Below are 25654 nucleotides of genomic sequence, written 5' to 3'. Positions count from 1 at the left end.
ATAAATATAACACTTGGCATACAAGTACAGTGTAATTATTTAAAAGGAATAAAATCCTCCTCACCAACCTCAAGACTTGAAAATCAGAATGCTTTTCCAAATTGGGCAGCATTGCCCAGCGAGTTCCAAAAGGTCTGAATTAAGGGGCCTTATTACACTTGGCCTTTTTAAATGGGTTCTGAGTTAGATCTTAAAAGAAATGTGAAAGTAAATAAAGCAGTGTTAAGTAACAGTAATCAATGACTATATATGATTGCTGACACCAGAATATAAGATGGCAATACAATGCAGGGTTTTGACATTTACCAGACATCAAAGATTACTACCAGAACATCACTTAAGTTTATTTCAGATGTAACAGCAATGTTAAAATTGACAAATTTAATTCTTAACCGCACCAAGTAAAACTTAGCCATTTAAGTATTTTTAGTTATTCCCTCCAAAAAACTGAGGGAGCTTTTCTTTTCCACCACCACATACAATGCTTTCCCAATAGTTCTATTTTTGGAGGACTTTCAAATGATTAAGTAAACTGCTTTGGGGATATTTCAGAACTTACTTACCCAAATGAAAACTAATCTTGATAAATTACATATTGCATAGATTTACCTGCAGATTCTTTCTTTAGAATCTAAATGCAATTACCCTATAATTTTTACCTATTCACACCGCAGTAACAGCTATCTGTCCTGAAAAACATGATGGACACATTCTGTGATCTTCTAGTTAATAGAATTATTGTTTCACCTCCAAGATAATTTTTATTATACATATCAAAACTATCAACTCAACATGAGACACTCACTCAGTCTTTACTGACTCACAGACATATGAATGAGTGCCCAGCTTCTACCTCCTCTACATTCTCCTCTGTAAGTGGATGGAATTATTTAATACAAGTTTGATGCAGGACAATTAACCCTTCACAACATTTACAATTTAGGTTAATCATTGACTAGTGTGGAAAAAGAAATTGTGCCAGGGAGCCTATACACCCAATTCAAAATTTAATTTTTTCCTCTCTTTAAATAACATGTACTTAATTGTCATGAGGCAGTTATTCTGTTTTCAATAACCACATTTAGGGATACATTCATAGGACTGATTAGATAGTCCAGGCAAAATGGTTAGAATTACAGGCAGTGTCATCTCAGAAAACTCATTTACCTATCAAAATCTATTTTGATATCTGTAAGATTACAAAAAGAGTGAATTCTTCAAAGTATTGTCTTCTGTAACTCAAGTACTCTTCTCTTGGCAAGAGCAACCTGAAGCTTTCCATGAAGGTTAAAGGTGCTTAATGTGAAACACTTCTTCTAAGCTTAAATTTGGATTGCTTAAGAAACTGATGCTCAAGAACCTGGTCTTTCTAGATTTTTACTATCTTAAGATTAGACCTATATATTCATCAACTACCTTTCTTTTCTTTATTATCCTTGGCACACAATATATTAGACTGTTTAAGTCTATTATACTTTCACATTCTCAAATAAGAACTTAGGATTATAAAATGTGCATAAACATTTTGTAAATAGTGTATCTGAAGAGATGAGACTTTCATACCAGAATTTTACTGTAAAAAGATAGACATGAATCAACATTCTTTTTAAAGTTGAACAGAAAACTCAAGCCCTGTGCAGTCTTTTAAAAACAAGTGAAACATTGTAATGGGCCATCAATATTGGCAACCTAAAAATTTATAAATATTTAAGATGGGACTATAGGAGGAAAACAAGAAACCTTGGATGTTTCCCATCTTACAAAAATTGATCAACCCATTAAAGTCACTTGCTTATGTGCCAGAAAATGTTCTGGCACAAATCAGTTCTGTCTACAGAGGAGGTCACAGTGACATGTGCATTAACACTTCCAGACTTCTACATTTCCAAGAATAGAAGCAATATGTTTAACAATTCCACTCTCCCCCAAATCCTTAAACTTAACATTGTAGGCACACAGCATAATCAAATCTAGGATGTTCGCCAAAAGGTAAGCAATAGCATGGCTATGTTCACAAAAATACTGCCTATTCTTTCCTATATAATCAAACATTCAGTGGCCACAGGTTTAGCAGCCTGCATTAGCTGACATTAAATGCATTTTTTGCGTGTGCCACAAGTTCATCTAAACTTCCTTTTAAGTTCTTTTTAATATGTCCAAGAGAAAACACCTGCTTCAGGTTTAATTAGGAGTCTTGACTATAAGGACACAAACTCCATTTTTAACAATTTTCACTAAAACTACTCTTGGGTTTACTGAAGAAAAAGGACAAGAGAAAAAAAGTAAATTAGAACAAACCTCTTTAGGTCAGTTAAAGGCCATATCTGTAGGTGGGATATTAAAATAATTTTACCAGCCCACACTCTAAAAGTTAATGCCACTAGTAACAATCAGCAGGAAAATCAACCTGCTACCAACGAGCCCACTCATTAGCAAAAAGGAGTTTAACTGAAATACTAAGATCAAAGTTTTAATACTACTTAACCAAACCGCCCCATCTACCCAAAACCACCTGCTAGGAAGAGAGGAAATAATTGCTTTAAAAAAAAGAAAAAAGAAAAAGCGTAATATTTCTTACAAGAATAATGGTCCAACTCCTGAGATACTGCTAAGAAGGACTAAAGGCAGAGTGAAGGCAAAGTATAGGGATTAGTATCCCACAAATGGTCTTTAAAAACCCAAAATACCACAACACACTAAATTTATCTATGAATTAGAGAAAAAGATATTGCTGCTGCTTCTTTTTGTCTTTTGAAATATACAATATTTGTAGGCTCTGCCCTTCAATGTGAAAGCAGGACACTTAAAAATATTAGCTAAAAAATTTGAAATTAACACCCCAATTTTGGGACCATATATCTTAACTGTGAAACTAAACATTCCTATACCTTCTCCTCTTCCTTCAATGAAACCACCTCAAGAATGTCAGAAAACGAAAACAATCCAAACATGATTAATGTTTAAAGTCCTGAAAGTATTAAAACTTACAGAGGAAAAGGATGGAAAGATAGAAAGAAAGAAAGAGAAACAAGGGGATGGGGGCTTTAAAAGAAAGAAGGGGAAAAATCAATGGGCCTCTCTTTATTTGGCGACAAGCAAGTGCAAGAAAGTTCATTTGTAATTTGTTCAGTTGTCTGTTTTTTGCACATCTGCATTCTGGCCAGAAGGGACTTTGAGGTTTTTCTGCAGCACATGAGCATCTGCAGGCTCTATCCTCTTATAATAGTTCTTCTTTGTCTCAATAATCTCAAAGCCAAACTTCCTGTAGAAGTCAATTGCCGACTCATTGCTGATTTGGACATGCCTGAAACAAAAGAGTATCAGAAAAAAAGTAAAATTAAGGTTTCATCAGCTTTTATTAAGTGTTCTCCAGATAGCCACAAATCTAAAATCCTCAGCTAATTAAAACTGGTTGGAGCTAGAATACTATAGACATTTTAAAAAATTCTCTCTACAAAATAAAATGTGCACTATTTCACATATAAAATTACCAGTAATCAACAAAGATTATGTATTCATTTCAGAAAACCTTTTAATGACCTTTGAAATTTGCAAGAAATAATGCTTAATTTGCAAGAAAGCTGGCTGAGATGAAGAAGCTAAGTGCTTATTATTCCTGCAATCAACAAAAATAAAAAAATAAAATATATATTTATAATATTTTTGATTGGAAGGGGAGAATAGATTCTTGTAATTGAAAACAGGTTAAATAACCACAGGGACAATTCGAAGGCTATATTAACACATACAGTAAAAATGATTAAAACCTGGGGTCTTAAATGTCTGAATAGGTTACAACTGATTTTAAAAATTGTATATTTTGAAAATAAATAATTTGGGCTTTCTCAATTACTTCTAAAAATAGCATCACATAGTCTGTCCTACTGGTGAAATGAAAATGAGACTATTAATATCTGTATTATAAACAATCCATTGTTATGTTCTTAGCCCTTGACCCTTAACCAGTCTTCTCAGGATCCATAAACACTTTAAGCTAGATACTCTGTGATTTTAATTACTGAATTCTACTATGAAAAAGCATGTCACTGAGAGCCTTGAACAAATAATGTATATACAGCATAGTCTGAGAGAAGTAATATTAATGGTTTTGAATTCTGAAAATCTGAGTTTAATCCTGGTTCCATCCCTGTGACTTTGGAACTGCCTCCTGAACATAAAGAAAGCAAAAAAGAATGTTTTATCCTAGTTTCTGCGCCTATTAATAAAACAAAACAAAACAAAACAAAAAAGGCTTTGTAACAACAACTTCCATGGTGTTTCCAAAGACCCAATGAAAATAAGTGACCAAGTTTTAAAGTTTCTAGTAAAGATTTAAATGCTTTAGATAAGAACATAAAAAATAACTTCACTTACAGATAGATGTTGTCAAAAGTGCCATCTTTTTCACAGATGTTTAAGACATGATTTAACATTTTAGTTCCTATTAACAGAATGAACAATAAGTAACCTCATAAAAATCAAACTTTAAATTAAACGTCTATTTGCCATCTTAATTTGTGTACTTACTAAATCCTAATAGGATTTATAAGGTACACACTAGACATTTTTATTTTCCAAAATTTTGTTCTCTCTCTCCAATAAGGACTCATGTTTAAAACTGCTAGCAGAAGAGCAACCTTCCAAGTAGAAGCCAGAAAAATAAAAAATGACATAAATTACCATGTTTATTAGGGTTTCCAAATGAATTAAGTTAGAAAATAAGTACTAGTTTGGATTTTTGTTTTTTTTTTAACCTTAACATCAATATAACTAAGTATACTCTCCCAGTATTCCTAAAAGAAATGGTTTTACTTACTTGGTCAGAAACAGTAACAGACAGAGTATTTATACTTCATCGAAGAAGTAAAAAATAAAATTATATATAAAATAATCTTACCTATTCCTAGCCTTCGGTAAGGTGCCAGACATCCTAGTGTCATGATGTAAAGTCTCTTCTGATTCTGTGAATGATCCACCCTACAGCATACTGCACCTACTGCAATATCATTGAAATAGGCTGCCACGGAAAATATCAAGGTTTAAAGTCCAACAGAGAGAATAACACATTTTATTTCATCTTTACCTCCCCACTTTAATAATTAGGACTAATTTGTTGCTACTCTCTGAATACTATGGCTCCCTTTGGGACTAATGGTCGCCCAAATCTTAAACTGTACTGCAAAATTTAAGCCTCCCTTCCCTTTAGAATAAAGCTAAAAAATGAAAACATACACAGACACACACTAAATAGTAGGAACAAGCAGTTAGTATTTCCTTTTTAAACTCAAATGTTTTCTATTTCTTCAAGATTTTTCTCAGAACCTAGACACCCATTTTCATCATGTGTAAAATAAAGAGACTAAATTAATTAACTTTTCCTGCTCTAATACTAAAGAACAGGAGTCAAGAACATCAATAAGCAAATGAAGACAGGAAAAAAACATATAATACCAAGTTTTGCTAGCTCGCCAACCTCCAGCACATCCTTATAGAACTTGTCATTGTAGCTGACTGGAAAGATGACCTGGTTTAATCTCTTCAACTGTTTAATATTGTGTGGTGTCACATCTCCCAGCTCGATCCGGCTACTGGAACAGACCAAAATGTACTCAATAACTCAACAAATGAAGCTAACCATATTTTAAGATGAACATATTAGAAAGATCAGGTTTTCTTTACGTGATCACAAAATTCAAGCAATTTTCATAGTCTATCACGTACAAGGAAATTTCATCAGCTATTTGATCCAGAATCAACTCAGCTTTCATACAATTGTATACATTTAGAGACAAATACAGTACACAACAATTAGTAAGTATAACAGAGTAATAAAATGTTCTACAATAAATACACAATTTTTTCCATATAGTTCCCAGTTCAGAAAATTGTAAAGGCATCCATTAATGATCAAAAAGACTGATGATACCTAATTTTAATAATGGGGTGGAAAATGGGATTCCATGCTGGTAGGAATGTAGATGGATATAATCTCTGAAGGACAATTTAGCACTATGCATTGAAAAGTCTAAAAAATACCCTTCCCTTCATCCAAGTAGTTGTATTTCTAGGTATTTATTCTAAAAGAATCCAAGTATGCAAAAATACACAATTCTCTTCATTGACAACAACAGTCCAGGAATTACCTATATCAGAATTGCAAAGGGTGGTATTTAAAATATGCATTCCTGGATACTACCCCAGACTTCCAGAACCAGAGTATCTGGGAATGGAACAATAGAATTTACATTTCGAACAAACACCCCAGTTTGAAAACTTTCTATGAAAAGTGGAATAGCAGAATTTCTAAGAAACCAAAACGTAATCAAAACAATTGGTTCCACGGGTAAAGGAGATCAAAGCTAGAATGTTTCAAAAACGAAGTTGTTTTTCCTATAGAGCTGTCAACACAAGGAATTTTTTTACTAGCTCAAGTCAAGTTTGCAGCCATAAACTAGTGGTTCATCAAGTATGACAAGACAAACCTTGAGAAGCATCTACATTTTTTTCTATTATCATCAGCACTGTCATTAGTAGGAGTTGCCTAAATGTTTTTTAAATGTTGATATATTGTTTTGTAGGAACAAAGCACATTCCGACTATATACAGAGAGAATGAACACAGAAAAATGTTTGAAAGGATATTCTACAAAACGTGCAGTAGAAATCGTAGGTAATTTGACAGCATGCTTTGACATTTATATTTTAGAGAATCAGAAAACAATATATTTTGATTCTTAAAATATAAAAACTCCGACCATTGAAACATGATCCAGGAAAAATATTTTAGTATATATCTAAACAGAAGTATGATAATCAAGGGGCAGAAATTCTACCTTCTATTTAAGTATTCTATATCAACACCAAAAAAGACAGTATAAAGTGTTCTTCCTGTCACATTTAGCAGTTTTAAATGGCTTAGCTCATTTGGTACTTAAGCCTTCCTGCCTTAATTATTTTCTTTTATGCCTGTTTTCTACCACTCTCGAATAGCATGTGTGTCTTCCTAAAGTCTGAACACACTAAGTCTCAGCAGCCGCACACAATTTTTAAAGATGCAAACATCTTGGTAAAATATATAGATTTTCTGGTTATACTCTCTTCCAATTTCTAGACAAATGAAAAATCTTCATTTCAAAATCAGAACAGAAAGCCTTCTCCTCAGAATTTGACAACTATAATAAATTCTCCATGTGAGATATAAGGTTTAACTAGGTTACACCTCATTCACAGAACAACTTCCCTCTTCATTAAAGCACACCGTGGCTTTCTCTGTTAAGGCTTGTATTAGTCAGCCAAAACGGTGCTGATGCAAAATACCAGAAATTGCTTGGTTTTTATAAAGGGTTATTTATTTGCGGTAGGAGCTTAAAGATACCAAGCTGTAAAGCACAAGTTACTTCTCTCACCATAGTCTATGTTCACGTGTTGGAGCAGGATGGCTGCCAACATCTGCGTCTGCGAGGGTTCAGGCTTCCTGGGTTTCTCTCTTGCTGGGCTCCAATTTAAGGCTTCAGCCATCATACTTCAACATCAAAAACCCTCAACTCTTATCTGCGAGTCCCCACCCACCAAGGGGCAGGTACTCAAAGCCCTACTGACACAGGAGGTTTACTCGACTAAGTAAATCAAGTAAACCTCTGAATACAATGTAATCTCATATGCCCGAGGAAAAGACCAGTTTACAAATATAATACAATGTTCCTTTTTGGAATTCATCAATAATCAAACTTTTACACTCCACCTTCTGAATTCCAAAAAGACATTACAATATTTAAAAAACTTAAGTCAGTTACAAGGCAAGTACTAAATCATATCGCAATCAATTTAAAGAAATACAGTTTGTGCTGGGGCAAAGTCCTGCCTGCTATAAACCTCTGAAACTTACAAAACAATTCATCTACTTCCAATACACAAACGGAAAAAGGATAAACATTTTCTTACAAAAGGAGAAATTGGGAGGGAAACATGAGTCACAGTTTCCCAACAGTTCAGTAAACCAGCAGGGCATCCTCTATTCCATTTCAAAGTCTGAGAGTCATTTTTAAGAGGACGAATCCTTCTTCTTGGGGCCTTATGGGAACCCGCCCTTTCCACAGGTTTGCCCAACCGCCATTTTCTTGGTTCCAACCTCAAGCATCTGGGTATCCACCAAACTCCTCCAGACCTCTCCCTCCAAGACTGCTGGAGTGATTGCCACACCTTACCAAATCTTTGGGTTAGTCTTTTTTTTTTCATTTAAAGATTTATTTATTTACCCTCCCCCCCCCAATCTGGTCTCTGTGTCCATTCACTGTGTTCTTCTGTGTCCACTTGTATTCTCATGAGGCGGCACTGGGGATCTGTGTCTCTTTTTGTTGCATCACCTTGATGCATCAGCTCTCCCTGTGTGTAGCACCACTCCTGAGCAGGCTGTGGTTTCGCATAGGGTGCGCTCTCCTTGCGCAGGGGTCACTCCTTGTGCGGAGAACATCTTTATGCAGGGGCATTGCTGCGTGGGCTAGCTCACCACATGAGTCAGGAGGCCCTGGGAATTGAATGCTTGGACCTCCTATATGGTTAGGTAGATGCTCTGTTGAGCCACATCTGCTTCCCAGGGGTTAAGAGTCTTAACCCCCTAGTACAGTGATGTGAAGACAACATTCCCCCTGACCTTCGACATACAGGCTCAAATCTCTCAGCAATGAGCTGACCACCTGGCCTTCCCTAACCTTTGGGGGACAGGTCCATCACTTTGAGAACTGTGGGGTGCTGACCTTAACCACCCTAATCCTGGGGGAATGTGCCCCATCCTCTCTGTACCCTGGGGCAGCAAAACTCTCCCAGAACATAGCACAGGAATATCCAACCCTCTTCAACTGTTGGGGCAAACTCACCCTCTCTGTACACATAGGTGGGGTTCCTCTCTTGGCCCAAGGCGATGTCCTAATTCCAGATCTCAGCTTCCATGGTTTTTGTCTTGAAGTCATTTCCCCTTCAATCTCTCCTTTCCATGTCCCTTTTTTTCCAGTATGACAGTGGTTTTGTTCATACAGCTCTCTCAAAAAGTCTGTTGTCTTAGCATGTAGGAAGCAGGGGTTCAAACCATCAGACAGTAAGATTTTCCACAAGTCTTTCTGACATAACTGCATCTTCAATCCTAATTTACAAGCTCCAAGTTTAGTTAAGACCTCCAATGGGGCACTTTCATCTGGGAACTTGATTTCTAGAGGCTTGGAATTTCCAGAATCAGTTTCTATTTTCTTTGTGCCTGACAGTTCAGTCCTCAGCATCTCTCTCTTGGCTAGCATTCTGCTATTAGCTGCAAGCAGAAGCCAAGCCACATTCTCTGGGTTTACTTTGGTAATTTCTTCAGCTAAATGAGCAGGCTCACCATTTTCAAATTCTGCCTTTCAAAAAACACCAAGAGTTAATCTTGCTAAGTTCTCTGCAACTTTAAAACATGGATCGCCTTTCCTCCAGATTCCAATAGTAGTTTCATCATTTACTTCCAAGACATCACAAAAAGTCTCTTTAGCATCCATATTGCTATCAACAGTCCCTTCAAAGCAATCTAGGCCTTTTCCATCAAGCATCTCACAATTCCTTCGAAAAATAACCCCTTACCACCCATTTATAAAACCATTCCAGCATTTCAGTAATTGCAAAAGCACTTCCCCACTCCTCAGTATCAAATTCTGTATTAGTCAGCTAAAGGGGTGCTGATGCAAAATACCAGAAATTGGTTGGTTTTTATAAAGGGTATTTATTTGTGGTAGGGGCTTACAGATACCAGGCCATAAAGCATAAGTTACTTCCCTCACCAAGGTCTATTTTCACGTGTTAGAGCAAGACGGCTGCCAACATCTGCGAGGGTTCAGGCTTCCTGGGTTCCTCCCTTCCTGGGGCTCCAGCTTAAGGCTTCAGCATCAAATTCCAACATCAAATACCCTCAACTCTGTCCTTTGCCATGCCTTTTATCTGTGAGTTCCCACCCACCAAGGGGCAGGTACTCAATGCCCTACTGACACAAGAGGTTTACTTAATCAAGTAAACCTCTGAATCCAATATAATCTCTTATGCTCAGAGGAAAAGACCAGTTTACAAACATTATCCAATATTTCTTTTTGGAATTCATCAATAATATCAAACTGTGACAAGGCTAAAGTAAAATGACATTCTGCCCAGAACCTTTTTCCTGACTAAAATCTGTTGGGCTCACTTCCTCATTATTACTTACATAGTTTTATCTGCTGCTACTGTTATACTGTAAAACACCAGGATCACACTTTATTGTCTACTCGATTATAACTACATTCTTTAACTTCATATAATGGCATAAACTGGATAGAATGATTTGTTTAAAACATAATACAGCTTGTATTATGAGCATATTATTTAAAAACATTCCATTTCACTTTTTTAAAAGTCCCTAGTTTATTTTAAAACAGCAATTGAAAAATTACAGTATAAAGTTGTTGTAAACAATAAAGAGTAACAATAGCATCTGGGTGCCCGCCTACCACACCGGAGTTCCCAATTCAGTTCCCAGTGCCTCCTAAAGAAGACAAGCAAGATAGTGAGCTGACACAACAAAGAGACACACTGAGGAAACACAATGAAAGACACAAAAAGCAGGGAGCAGAGGTGGCTTAAGCAATTTGGTGCCTCTCTCCCACATGTGAGGTCCTGTGTTCAGTTCCCAGTACCTCCTAGAAAACAGACGAGCACACAACAAAGAAAGCAGACATCAAGTGCAAACAAAGGGGTAGTAGAAGGAAAAATAAAAGCCTAGGAAGTCCAGCTGCTAAGTTAAAAGTGAAAGCATGTACGACTTTTTTAATTTTAAGAATTATTTCTAGGAATTACAAGACTTCAAGTACTTCTGCAGTTTTTAAAAGAAGGATAACTAGGTATTTTTTGACTTCTTAAAGGATGAAAGATATTTATGGTGCAGTGTGTCTTTCACTGGGTCTATTAACAGTTAAACTACTAAAAAAGCTTCCATTAGGGCAGGAATATCATGCCTAAAAAAAGGATACAATACTGACTTGGTAGGGGACAGGTAGTTTAATCTTTCCCCACCTATTTAAAAATGAATATCTCATTAGTCTTAGAATTTTTTTCTAGGCACATTTATACATACGCATATTTAAAAGAGAAACAAGATACTATATTCTTTGGTATCTCTCTGAGAACAAAGAAATTAATCCAGTTTGATTAGTAGCCTGTCAGAATATGACAGAAACAGAATTTTAAACTATCTATTAAATGTAATGTCAGCAAAATTCACCTTTAAATATAGTTTCCCTCATTAACATGATATGTCTGATTGAAATGGAATACTTCTGTAATCCTGATCACTTAGCTACAAATTATTTTAAGATGTGGCTGGCTATTCTAAATATATCCAAGTAATATCATCAACTTATAAACTTAATTTAGCAAAGAACATGTAATAGTAAAGTCACAGAGATAAGAAAAATTAAAATATTACTTGACTGTAAACAACCAAAAGCTTTTGTAAGTTAGAACTCTTAAATTAAAGGTTAAAAAAATTAGTTTCCACTACAAAATTAATTTTAGAGGTTTAAGAATTCTGTGAATCTGAAATTTTTTAGAGCTCTTATAAAACTTCCCAACTTCTATACCCAGCCCAGAGCTTGCTCCAAAACTCCAAACTCCTATATCCCAATCCTTACCTGTTACCTTCACCTGCATCCCTTGTATACGCCTCAAAATTAAATATATCCAAGTTTCTGATCTTCCTCCCAAAATCTGTGTGCTTCACCTTTAGCTTTCCCCATCTCAACTGACAGTATCCCCATCAATAGATAGGTGCGGATTACTCTTACCTCCCTTAAGTCTTTTTTCAAATGATTCCATTTCTTGAAATGTTCTTGAAAAGCTTTTGTATGAAGATTACATTGGCCTAAAACCAAGTTTGGAAGTGTTCCTTCTTGTACTTTAGTTCTGTCAATGTTTGCTTCATGTATTTTCAAGTTATGGTATTAGGAGCATACATACATTCAGGACTGTTATGAACTATTGATGAATTAACAATTTCAGAATTCTGAAACATCCCTGTTTCTGGTAATACACCTTGTCTTAAAGTCTACTTTGTGCAATAAAGATATACCACTTCCTTCTAATCAGTGTTGCATGGTGTGTATTTTTCCATCCTTTTACTTCCCTGTGCCCTTATATTTAAAACGTATCTCTTGTAAACAGTCTATACTTCATTCTTGCACCTGCAGTCAATACCTATTCTCACCCCTTAGCCAAGCAATAAATCTCTTTCTACAGATTTGGATTTTCTGGACATTTCATGTAAATGGAATTATGCAATAAATGCTATCCTTTGTCTTACACTTCTTTCAGCATCGTGTTTTTGAGTTTCATCAATGTTATAATGGGTATCATTAGTTTGATCTCTTTACTAATGAATAGCAATTCCACTGCATGGGAGTACCACATTTTATCACTTTACCAGCTGCTGGACATCTGAATTACATTTTTTTGGCTATTATAAATAATGCTGCTAGGAATATTTGCCTACAAGTTTTTGCATGGACATATGCATTAGCTCAGTTTTTGGTGTTTGGTTTTTTTTTTTTTTTACATAGACATGGGATGCTAGATTGCATGGCAAGTATGTTTAACTTTTTAAGAAACTGCTGGTAGTAGGCAGAATAATGCAAAGATGTCCACATTCTAATCCGTGAAACCTGTGAATATGTTACCTTCCATCGTAAAAGGTACTTTGCAGATTTGATTAAGACCTTGAGATGGGGATTACCCAGAAATACCCAGGTATTACAATCATCACAAGAGTCCTGAAGAGTTAAGAGATGAAGATGTGGTAACTGAGACAGACAGAAATTTGAAGACGCTACACCGCTGGCTTTGAAAATGGAGGAAGGGCCACAAGCCAGGGAATGCAGGCAGCCTGTAAAAGCTTGAAAAGACAAAGGAAACAGATTTTCCCCTAAAGTTTCTAAAAGAAAGAAAATCCTGCTAGCATCTTTACTTTAGCCCCATGGAACCCATTTCAAGCTAATGACCTCCAGAAATGTAAGAATAATGTTTGTGTTGTTTTAAGCCATTGAATTTGTAGTAATTTGTCACAGTTATGATAGGAAATAAACTGCCAAACTGGTTTCCAAAGTTGTTGTGCCATTTACATTCCCGTGAGAAAGGTATTTGTTTCTTCACAACCCTGCTAATGCTTTTTTTTTTTTTGGGGGGGGGGGGGAGCGGCGGCAGCCAGGGATTGAACCTGGGACCTCATATGTGGGAAGCCAGCACAACCATGGAACCACATCAGTTGCCCTGAGTTGGTTTTTTCTTTCTTTCTTTTTTTTTTTAAAGGGGGCCCTGGGAACAGAACCTGGGACCTCCCATGTGGGAAGAAGGCACTTAAACCCCTTGAGTCACATCTGGCCCCAACACTTTTCATTGCTTGTCTTTCTGTTTATAGCCATTCTAATGGTATGAAGTGATAACTCAATAAATTCACATTTCTCTAATGACAAATAATGCTAAGTATCTTTTCACATGCTTACTAGTAATTTGTACGTCTTCTCGGTGAAACATTCGTTTAAATCTTTTGACCATGGTCTGGTACTGTAGCTAGATTTTACATTAAACAATTCCTGTTTAGAAAGAGTGTTTTCCTTATTGAATTATAAGAGTTCTTTATACAACATTTTGTACACAAGTCCTTTATCAGATAAATGGACAGCAAATACTTACAATCTGTTGTTTGTCCTTTCATTCTTTAAAGTATACCATACTAATATAAGAGGAGAAACTGCGTTTGGGTACACAGGAACTCTATACAATTGTTCCAATTTTTATATAAATTTAAAACTATTCTAAAATAAAATGGGTTTTTGGTTTTTTAAAGGAGAAACTGTCAGATTAAGGGATGATGAAACTTTTCAACCAAATGCAATGCATGGATATTAAATTGGATTCCAATTTAAACAATCTATTTTAAAAGACATTTATAAGGTGTGAGGGAGAAAACTGAATACATGCTGGGTGTTAGAAGGTAAGGTGATATTTAATGGTAATCATAGTTATCCTAAAAAGGAAGTCTTTCTCTTAAAGATTCATACTGAAGTATTTACAATGGAATGGGATAATATGGTGTCTAGGATTTCCTCTGAAGTATACAAGCAAAAAGAGAATAGGGAAAATAATGGCTAGGCAAAGATAAAAAACAACATGGGAAACGATGCCACTTATTGAATGAGTCTTCCCTTTTGGTCCAGGCCCCACTTCCAAATTTAGTACTCTGAAGTTTTTTCAGTCTTTACCTTTGGTGTAAATATGAAGCATGTGCATTGTCCCAATGATTTTTTCATCAAAACTGATTTCAAACATTTTTAAGGTAAGAATGATCACTTTAAACAAAAAAAATATTGATTATTTTACCCTTTTTTCATAATTTAATCCATAAGAATTCACTTTCAGAGTTGTTTCCCAGTACAAAACTTTAATGCATAATGGGGTTGGATTAGATTGCCAAAAATATCTGTGGTGAGGTCTAAGAACATTATTACTATAAAGAACACCTGAATTTTAGGAGTGAAAGAGTAGGAGCTCATAAGAATGTCTGAGAAAGAATTATCAATAAAATAGAAGAAAAATCTGGAGAAACAGTTGGAAATCCAGGACTGGATTCCAAACCTGACTATTCATCAGCATGACCTTACCGGTTAAAAACCCAAAAGAGATGGCGGAGGGGTGATATATAAGACCCCTGTGTAATGCTATGTATGTTTATTTTGTAAGTTCGCAATCTTTTCCTATACACTTATTGTTTTTGTGTGTTCATGTATGAATGATATACTTCAATAAAAATTTTAAAAATGAGAAATATCACAAGCGAAGGAACTTATCCATGGAAAATATTAAACTTGTTTATAGTGAGCAAAAATGGAAGAGATGAGAGGCTATGTTCAAATAATTCCAGGATTGCTAAATAAAGTGATTCAAACTGGAAAAAAAAAATTCAGAACTCCCCTTGCTTACTAGTGAGGTGGAATTTGGGGATATGACATGTAATACAGGAAGGAAAAATTTGTGTGAGTTGATTTTCATGCTGCCCACCATTCCATTTGGGGACCTGATTGTTCTGGCTTTCCTCATGATGGACATTTCACAAGGTAACTGATCAGCCAATCAGCATTCATTTTATTCAACAAGCATATTTCACAGGTTCTGAAAGTAGTCATGCAGATGAAAAAAATTTCAGATTCCCAGGTCCCACCTTGGATCTTTATTATTAAGCTTGTTATGTTAATCATTTCTCCGATGTGAATGGTAGAGTTTATTAAACTATAGCTTTAATATGTATGACATAGCTGGTATAGAGGAGCTGTGACTCAAATTCATATCCTGTTTGATCAGAAACCTGGGTTTTTAACCATTTCACTGATTGTTTGCTTAACTTCAAGTAAGATTTCAATATAATTTAACAATGTAGACTATCTTTTTATCAAAGGCTTAAGACCTCTATTCTGTAGATAAGTCACAAACCGCTTGCCTGAAAGTTAAATCAGTCATTTGATTACCTCTATTTGACCCACAGTTGATTGCTTATGTTAGTTGCTAATATTTAAATTGGAAGATTTTACATAAAGTCAAAATCGACAGCTTCTCTTGCTTTATTCATTATCTTATCTGCTTGGTCCCTGTTGGCACTAGTTTACAAATAAGCTTTTAAAAAATTGAAGACAGGGGAGCAGATGTAGCTCAAGTGGTAGAGTGCCTGCTTCCCACAGGTTCAGTTCCCAGGGCCTCCTAAAACAACAACAAACACAACAAGTAAAACAAACAAAAAAACAACTCAGGGTTGTGGATATGACTTAATGGTTGAACTGAGTGCCAGCTTCCCACACAAGAGTTTCCAGGTTCAATTCTGGGCCCTAGTACATCAAGAAAAAAAAAAATTGACAGCAGTTATTAAAGAAACTAAGTTATTCTCTCAGCTCAAGAAAATTCATGAGATATGCAACTTTTTCTTGGTTTTAAAAGCCATAACAAACATCATGGTACCTTCATATACAAGATTTTAGGACTAAGGATCGATCTAAAAGGGAGACAGACCGTAATATAAAGAAAAAACAATTCCAAATGTGCCCACAGAAATTTATAGTAAGTCCTTAGATTCAGAGAATGCAGCTACTTGCCTGTCTCTCTCTAGAGTCCTTTAGCCCATTATTTTGTGTTAGCACCATAAAATTAGTGTTAGCCCATCAAATCTCACATAACTTTGTGTTTAGAATATGGTGGCAGGACCTTAACACTTGGTTAAATGAGATAATGCATATTAAGCATTATCACACAGTAGGTACTCACATGCTAAGTAGTAAAGGTAGTAACAACTGTGCCCATAACTGTAACAACAAATGTTAATGGCAATATTCTGAAAGGCCACAAGATGGGGATATGACTCCACCAAAGGAGTCTTTCTTTGTAAAGTATAACTTTCCAAGTGAAAATGAAGCATAGCAAAAGCACTTTAAATAAATATTAAGGACACCTCCGCACACAATTTAAACTACTTGGCCAGTGAAGTATATGATCTGGAAGGGACCTCAGAAACAACTGGGTCTATTTCCGTTCATTTTACAGATGATGAAACTGAAGCCCAGGGCATTAGCCAGTAACTAATATCACGCCAGATTATGTTTTTGAATTATCAGTCATACCGTATCCCTCAGAGGAGTCATCTTTACTTCTCAAGGTTCTAAAACATTTTTTGAGAAAGTTATTCAACCAGGAACACTTACCCGATGTGTAAAATAAAAGTATATTTGCATAAAACTCAAAGCATCTTTGAGCAAGGATTAAAGCAATAAAGCAAGTTCATGGTCTTTTGATAAAAATTTCCAAGGGCCTAAGAGGTAGTTATTTTTTTCCTTTAGCTAGCAGTCATCTCAAACTCACACACTCAAATAAATTATAAAAAATCATTATCCCTTTAAAGTGTAAATTCTTTCAGTTTAAAAGCCCACTCAGAATTTATCAAAGTATAGCTTAAATACTAACTGCTCATGAGGCCTTATCAACTCACTGAGATTTTTCTCTCATTTGAACTATATTACTGTTTGTACCCTTAAAAGATACAACATCCCTGTATTGTTATAATCATTTGTTTATCTTCCTTACCTCCTCTATTAAACTCCAAAACTTAGGGCAGGGCATATTTTCAAATATTTTAAGAAATTGCTAATTTACTCAGATAACTCCAAAATTTTCAAGGTCCTTATTATAATTTATGGGTGCTCTCTCTCAGCTCATCTAGATTCCTGGGTAGTTTCTTCATCTTGGTATTACTGACATTTTGGGTGGATAATTCTTTGCTTGAGGGTGGGGGGAGGAGCGGTCATCCTGTGTATTGTAGGATGTTTAACAGCATCCCTCACCTCTATCCAACAATGCCAGTAACGCCACCCTGCTTCCACATTGTGACAACCAAAATGTTTCCGGACATTACCAAATGTTCCAGACTGGATACAGATTTTGCCCCTGATTGAAAGTCACTGTTCTAGGGTATTAGCAGGCATCAAAAAAAGTGGCAGTAGGGTGGATTACCACTCTACACTCATTCCTGGAGGGTGCAAAAATCTCAATTATGTGGCTGGGACTAAAAGTTCTAAAAACACACAGACACAATCTAAATGAATCGAACTCTTTGATAATTTTTCCCATGACAATACACATATTATTCAATTAGGAGCACTCCTCAGGTATGGCTTTTCTTTTACTACCACCTAAATGTTGATGTTTTCACTTCCAGATCTCTGAATCCAAACATATATTTCCAACTGCCTATCGGTGATCCCCACAGGAATCTCAAATTCAATACATCCAAAACAGAACTCATCATCTTCCATAGGAAATTAGCATATCCACCTATATTTTCTATATTTATGAAGAGCTCTATCGTTTATCCAATACAGAATTTAAAGCTTAATTTGTTTTTTTAGGAGGTATCAGGGATCAAACACAGGACCCCGTACATGGGAAGCAGGCACTCAACTACTTGAGCTGCATCCACTCCCCTAAAGATTAATTTTAGATGTTCCCTTATGTCCCATTTATTCCTTGCTAAGTCTGTTTCCTAAGTATCTTTTTAAACTGTTTCTATAATCCTTTCTCTTAGGGTTATGGTTTTAGTAGTAATTTGAATAGTCCAATGAAGGGGAGTTGAGACTAGGGCTGAGGAGAGAAATCCATCACAACGCAATCAGAAAAATCTTTTAAAAACACAAATCTCATCACTTTACTTCTCTACTTAAAATCTTTGGACAGCTGCACAAAACCCACCAGATGAAATTCAAATACTTTAGCACTGTATATGAAGCTCTTTATCACCTAGCTACAGCCAGCAGTCTAACCTTTTGTCCCCACCCACTGTTTTTTGGCCTTCCATAACTACTCAAAATCCCAGAAGCAACTAAACGCTCTTTCTTCCTTGGCTCACCTCTGTATTTGTTTTCATTAGTAGAACAGATATCATACCCTCCTTACAGAGGTATTATGAGAATTTAAATGAGAATCTATTTCCTAGTACATACTAGATACTTAAAATGTTAGCTATTTGTCAGTATGGACTAAGCACTGTCTTAAGGAGTATAGACACACTAAAATGGCAGAATACATAGATCTTCAAATATTAAAAAGTATAATTGGTAAGAAGACTAAAATACTATAAATTCTGTAGAAACAATACAGGAATAATCAAGAAAGTTTTCACAGAGAGTGAAAATTTGAGGTTGGCCTCAAAAACCAGTGGTATTGAGAAAAGTAGCCTTAATGAGAGACATATAAGGACATACGGAACAATTGCACAATTTTTTTCATGGGACCAGTGAAGAGACCAACCTACTTAAGAGTGAAGGGCACATATAAAAAATACGCGTTAAGGGTGTCATGGAGAAGAGGGGAGAGCAGGTCTCAAAAGTCAGTCAGCAGAACAAAATGAAGAAAGCAGTTTAAAGGAGAACAATTCAAATATGGCTCCAAAGTCTTTGCTTGTTTCTTGGTGTCACAGAAAAGTTCTAGCTGAGACCAGGAATGGCAAACATGTGACACACCTGCTACAGAAGTCCTAGTAAATACCAATACTAGAGCATAGATTTTTTTTTTTCACTTTAAGAACTCATCGAAGCACCACAGGCAGACACTATCAACAGATCAGAACTTGAACGTGACTTAGAATCTTTGGCTCTTCCCATTCAGGTGCAAGCCATCCCCTTAAAAGATAAAGAAACTAAGGCCAGAGGTCAAGAAACTTATTAGTGACCCCACTGCTAGGTATTATTAGTGGTACACTGAACTAAAACTTGCTTCTAGTTCAATACTCTGCATTATAACATTCCTTTATTAAAGTAAATTACACTACAAATAAACCATACAAATTGGAAGAGGAAAAAAATCCAAATATACTTTAAATGCACCATATACATATATTTTCTGGATGAGAAATAAATGTTTAAAATGTTGTTTTTATTCTCATACACTGTAGGCAGTATAAACTGCTACTGTCTTTCTGGAGATAAATTTGATGGAGACAAGATATACACAGGTTATATAAGTCCAGCAAAGAAAAGCAAATACATTCTTTCAATTCTCCCTTCCCTATCCATTACAGATAGTGACTGAATGACAAAACCAGGAGTGGCCTCAGAATGCTTCACCAAAGGTACAAACAGCCACAAATGAACTGTCTGCCTATAAGTCGAAACATTTAGAAACACCTACCATCTGGGAAACAGAGCCCCAGAAAAGAGAACAGGGTTTACACAACTTCATTTTTTTCAGGGTCCAGCACAGCACTGCTGAATAGAAATAAAATTCTAGTCACATAGGTAATTTAAATCTTTTTTTCTTTTTTTTGAGGTACAGGAGCACAGGACTGAACCCAGGACCTTGTATGCAGGAAGTCAGTGCTCAACCACAGAGCCACATCAGCTCTCCTGAGTTGGTTTTCCCACCCATTTGCTTGTTGTTTTTGTTTTTTTAAGTTTGTTTTTAGGAGGCACTGGGGACTGAACCTTGAACCTCCCCTGTGGGAGACAGGCGCTCAATAACTCGAGTCATACCCGCTCCCCTGAATCTTTCTAGCAGCCACGTTTACTAAGGGGGAAAAAAAAAAAAGGTGAAATCATTTGAATATGCAATCAAAATGAAAATTAATGATCATTTTATTTTTTTTCATGCCAGTTCTTCAAAACCTAGTATGTATTACATTTATAGCACATTTCAATTCAAATGATAATTTTCCTCAGAAATACTGTGGCCTATATTAACATTTCATAAAACATATAGTTGAAAAAGTAGAGTCACATATTCAAGTTGTTCCATACTTAAATACTGTCCAAAAACTGACTTTGAGTAGCAGTTTAAAAATTTTAATTAACCTTTAAAATTCAGTTCGCCTGTTACACAAGTCACAATTCAGTTGCTCAACAGCCACTTGTAGCTACTCATTACTGTATTGGACAGTACAAGCCCAACATTCTGCAAGTAAGTTAGGTACTGAATGAATGTAAATAGATGGAGAAGGAAAAGATAATAGACAGCAGGATTGGGTTATAGCACAAGTATGTAATTTGTAGCTATTAAACGATAATCCAACAACTCCCAATTCCATGATGGAAGGACATTTCTATTGGTTGGTGTGAACTGTATTTAAAAAAAAAAAAAAAGTCGAGGGACAATCATTTCAATAATTGAGAAAGTCTATCTCTTAAGATGGCAAAAAGCTGGAAGCCCTAACACTAGGAAAAGAAAATTAGGAGTCAAAAAGACTTCCACAGTCCAATATAGAGGATATAGTAAAATGAAATTTAATATAGACATTAATTTGTCAAGAAAAAGCAGTATCTTTGGAAGATTATGCATTACAAAGTCTGCATAAGACTAGGAAGAGATTTTAGTTGAAAATACACTGTAAAATTAATTTGACCATAAGTTGCAATAACAGGAATTATTTAGAATTATTATAAATTATTATTTAGAATGGTAGCAGTCCCACCTTCCCACTGTGCCAATTAACATCCAGAGCAACATTCACATAACAGCAGCCAGAATGTTTGAAAGCATGGTAAACAGGGAATATTATCATGAAGTGATAGAAGAATGCTCAGCTTACTGGAAGACCTTTAAAAATCTCTTTCAACCCAGAAATTTGTTTTGTTTTGAACTTTACCTGCAACTGCAAAAAGAAAAAAAAAAAAAAAATCACACCACTGCTGGCAACACAGCTTGAGCCACCAATGCACACACTTGTATTGGAAACAGATATACTTTCTCAATTATAAAATGATTCTATTTACAGAGCACTACAAACAACTGATCTTCTTATGCTTTATGGTGCAGTCTAGCTGCAATTTACATACTGAAATATTTTATAATTTCTTTCCCCTCATTTTTCCTTTATATATTACAGGGCATTACACTGATTTTTTAAAAAAAATTATGGTAGAGGTATGTTATATTGTATATGAATTCATCTTTACATAGCAATGGGGCCATTACAGACTATTTTTTAAAATCATCACCTCAATCAGCTTCTCATAAATTATTGGTTTCACAGAAGAGAGGATCATGAATCACTGGTTTGCAAAAGTGGCCAAGTCCTACTTTAGCCTGACTGGCTTTTTAAAGAATTGTTGTATTAAAGTAAAAGACATATAATAAAGGATACGAATCTTGTGTACAACTCAAAGGCTTTTTTAACAAAAACAATACAATCCTTGTGTAATCAACATCCAGATAAAGAATATTTCTAGCATCTCAGAACACTCCCTTGTGTCCCTTCTCAGCTCATGCACTGTCAAAGGTAATGGTTATTATAAGTTCTTCAACATAGTTTCTGAGAATCTTAATTTTAATTTTCTAGTAGCATTTGATTAGAATGAGTCCTTTTTATATTTTAATTAACAAACTATATACCGTTCCATATACTATATAGTATGGCCATCTACTTTCCCATCTCCTTGGTCACATATTTTTTAGGACATTTTTATTAGATGTAATTTACACTTTATTATAACTGAAGGGTAAATGGAGTCAGTTGTGCTTTCTATTAAATTGACTAATTATACTGCCACCCTAGTCATGACTATCTATGGTATTCCTTCTTGTTTGAGTTTCACCTTCCCTAGAGAGAAGCAATAAATAAAAACAATCAGCTTACCAGCCACAAATTTAAGCTGCAAGGTCCCTTGTTTATAAAAACAATCAAACTCAGTACAAAGGAAGCAAATTCCTTGTAATATATCTCAAAAATAGACCTTTAGATACATGAAGTAGTTAACTGGAAATATCTCTACTATGAGGGAAAGGTAAATATATACATATGTTAACACAATGGAATATTCTACTGCCAGTAATAATGAAAACTAAGTAGAAAATTATGAAGAAAAATAATAAAAAAATAAAAAAATAAAAAAGCTAGTAAAAAGTTTTAAAAGTTCCAAATGATAGCTATACAGGCAACAATGTAAAAATTTAAATGATATTCTTCTGATTTTTAGTAACAGGAGTTCTGCATTGTTTCTGATTTTAGACGATTCTATCCAACTTACTGTTCAATTAGTGCAATAAACAATTAAAAACTTAGCAAATAAAATTTCGTACAAAACCCACACATTATTGAACACAAATCAAGAGTCAGGACTGTAACACAGAATTGTATTGTACTTGGTGATTCCTATCTTTGAACCTAAGAATGCTAAAATCTTTTAAACAAAGTATACTGTCTTCTTTTGTTCAGGCTTTTAAAAAACATCCCATCTTACCTGTGATTTAGTTCATCTGGGAAATTAAAGCTACTACTATTTCTGTAAAATCACAGCTACAGTTAAGAACACAATTCTAAGCTCCCAATTGTAAGTGATAAGAACTAGATTTAAGGACTCTTCATTTCAGGGTTAGTTGCTGGCATGAGGTACATACAGACTGATCCAACAACTGAGTTTCCTTCGGTTTCCTCTAAATTTGGCTAACAATTCCTTTCTGGGGATCTGCCCCATCAGTCTGGTAAGCTCTTACACATTAACATCTATTTTAAATAAAAAGTCAGCTGCTTCACGGATATGTTATATGAAGGTAGTACCTGGAAAATACCATATTTGGCCCCATCTCTACTGCCTAGTTAGGTATCAAAAAGAATTAGTAACATCTTAACTAGAACTGAGCTAAACCAAAGAATTTGGAAACATCCAGAATAATTTCTTGGAGTCCCCCTTTTATAAATGTGTTGGCAGTCTCACCCTGGGAACTCTTCCGTCTCTTTTTATTACTTTAACAAGACAAGTTTGTATTGAGTGCCTGGCAAGGAGAACACAAAAGCAAAGACACAACATCTATATTCAAGGAATGTGGTCTTCCAGAAATAAAAATTCTCCCCAAATTATATTGGATCATACACAATACAGTCAAACTTCCTAGATAATGATTCAAGCGCAGCAAACACTAGTTATGCCCCTTAATTAGTTTCCTTAATGGACTCTCCATGACTTAGTATGATATAATGCAAGGACTGGGAAAAAGTCTTCATAATACCTAAACTTTAAAGATTTTAAAACACAAAACGTACAAGTCAACATCAGAACTAATTTCCAATATGCACAGCAAAACCATTGTTAAGAAAACAAGTTACAGACCTCAGACCAAATTAAACTTTCTTGGAACCTTTTCGGTAACACATACACACACATATACCCTTGTCTTAGGGAGCACGAGATTACTTAGGAGACTGACCTTTACTTCATCCTCAATAGAGTTGCTGAATAGTTTGAAAGGCTTCACTAACTCAAAACAGTTGTAATTAACTGACTTGTTAGAAAAGACAACACATAGGCACCTCACAAGACCTTTAATATTTATAAACTTTCATTTCTTTCTCTTAGAAGGGTAGAGTAGGGCAAGCTCCAAAACTACGAATACAGACAATGTTTTAAAAGAGCGTTATGTAATTAATATTTTAAGTTATATGCTCAATAGTAAGGAGACACTTTACCCAACTGGAAATAGCCTAATCAAAATAGTCCCTAATTTTATCTAAGAATGAAACTTTGAAAAATGTTGCCAATCATCTGAAAAAAAACATCGCAGTTAACTACCAGAGACCCCACTCACTGTACTCGGGGGCAACAGTAAACTACTGAAGCAACAGCTCCACCTACTGATCAATAACATTTCCTTAAACGTTTTGGCACCCCAAGTCTACAGTGCTCGCGCTTTCTCCCCCGCCCCCACCCGCTCTGACCCAACCCAAATCTAGTTGAGTCACTAGCCCTTAATACTTGTACTCATGCTCTTTATTCCAATTCCTTCTCCCACCAGAAGGTTCCGCACGGTTCCCAAGTGTGAATAAAAAACTGCATAGAGTAAAAGACAGCAGTTCCCAGTGTTAAGCCCGGATCTGGAGGACAACCCGACCACTCCACCTGGAGTGGCGGGCACTGATCTGGCGGCTCAGGCCACCCACTCCCGGGCAGGAGGCCTCAGGCTCCTCACAATGGCTTTTCCCTGCTGCCTCACTCAGCCGCTACTCTCCGTTCAGCCTACATTAGTCCTCCGGGCCAAAACGCTGGGGTTTCCCTGTTCTTACCTCCGCTGGCCCTTCAGCCCGCCAACAGTCCGAGCCCCGCCTCCGCCTCCTCGGTGAGCGAGTGACCTGAGAAGCCCAGAAATCTCCCTCCGCCCGGCACTGCGCGTTCGCCCGGTCTCTCCCTGAGCCTCTCCCTTCCTTCGCAGCCTCTCTCCGGCTACACGGGCTCGGGCTTCTCCCCGCCACCAGCCGGGCCCTGCCCAGTTGCCTTTCCTCACCCTTTCATCTTCCCCGCCTGCTGAGGCCGTCGTTACCACCGATATCAACGCCGTCGTCGTCGCCGCCCCTGAGCTCTTCGCGCCCTCAGCTCGGGCCACTCAACCCCACAAGCCAGCCTCCTCGCCTAGGGCAGGGGGCTGAGTGGGTGACGGAGGCCGCGAGAATCGAGCGCGGCCCTCTATCTTCGGAGGGGGCGGGGATGCCTCCCGCCGCCGCGTTGGTGCCGCCGCTTCTCCACACGTGCACACGGGGCACTCGGCTCCAACCCGCAGCCGCCGCCAGCCAGACCCGCCGCAGAGCCGTGACCTTTCACCCCACCCCTTCTGCGCGCCGGCGCGACTGCCGCCTCGCGCGCAGCCGCACTGCTGGCCTTCATGTACCCTTCCCCCTCCCTCCACTCCGGGACCTCCCTCTTACTGGGCTGTGCTTTCTAGCATTCTCCTCCCACTCTTTACGACACTACTTGTGAGGCTGGCCTGGTAGGCTCTGGCGGTAAAATCCAGATTTTTCCACTTCCCCTTCTTCTTTCCCACATCAACAAGCTCAGCCTTCCTCAGCCCCATTCTTTCTGGTTGGTAGTCTCCAGAGTGACCTTCAAACGCAGTTTCATAATAGGATTTTATAAACCTGCTTGTTCTTAATGTAAATAAGTCTGTGGAAAACTTAAATAAATTAGTCGGTTTTAACACAAACACAAATTTGTGTTTTGGATAACTTGGCTTCCCTCCACACGCCTCCAGCTTTAAGGTGAATGATGCATCCAAGCCCTACCGACTCGAAATTTGGCTTGTAAGCCCCGGAGGGACGGACCTCCACC

The 25654-nt window shown here is 36.6% G+C and overlaps 2 protein-coding genes across 5 annotated transcripts in view; one reads left to right on the top strand and one right to left on the bottom strand.

The window, feature by feature from the left end:
* Window positions 1-319: 319 nt before the first annotated feature.
* On the bottom strand, window positions 320-25621 carry NAA50 (N-alpha-acetyltransferase 50, NatE catalytic subunit). Of its 2 annotated transcripts, none has more exons than XM_004475602.5 (5): window positions 24837-25621; window positions 5452-5588; window positions 4898-5017; window positions 4375-4441; window positions 320-3304 (listed from the first exon to the last, which is right to left on the bottom strand). In XM_004475602.5, exons 1-5 carry the CDS (start codon window positions 24842-24844, stop codon window positions 3127-3129), a joined length of 510 nt encoding a protein of 169 aa, XP_004475659.1. In that variant the 5' UTR covers window positions 24845-25621; the 3' UTR covers window positions 320-3126. The 2 variants fall into 2 exon arrangements, with proteins under 2 accessions (XP_004475659.1, XP_004475660.1); XM_004475603.5 differs by having other exon boundaries at window positions 5452-5585; window positions 24837-25252.
* The window catches only part of ATP6V1A (ATPase H+ transporting V1 subunit A), a 61547-nt gene continuing 61162 nt past the window's right edge, over window positions 25270-25654 (top strand). The window contains exon 1 of one of the 3 annotated variants that reach the window (XM_058295827.1): window positions 25270-25408. The gene's annotated coding sequence lies outside the window, so the exon portion shown is untranslated. The remainder of the gene's footprint in view (window positions 25409-25654) is intronic. The other 2 variants (XM_058295828.1, XM_058295819.2) reach the window with 2 other exon arrangements.

This window comes from Dasypus novemcinctus, chromosome 4, assembly GCF_030445035.2.
Source record: "Dasypus novemcinctus isolate mDasNov1 chromosome 4, mDasNov1.1.hap2, whole genome shotgun sequence".
Classification (NCBI taxonomy): Eukaryota; Metazoa; Chordata; class Mammalia; order Cingulata; family Dasypodidae; genus Dasypus; species Dasypus novemcinctus.
This window is presented reverse-complemented; position numbering and strand designations above follow the sequence as displayed.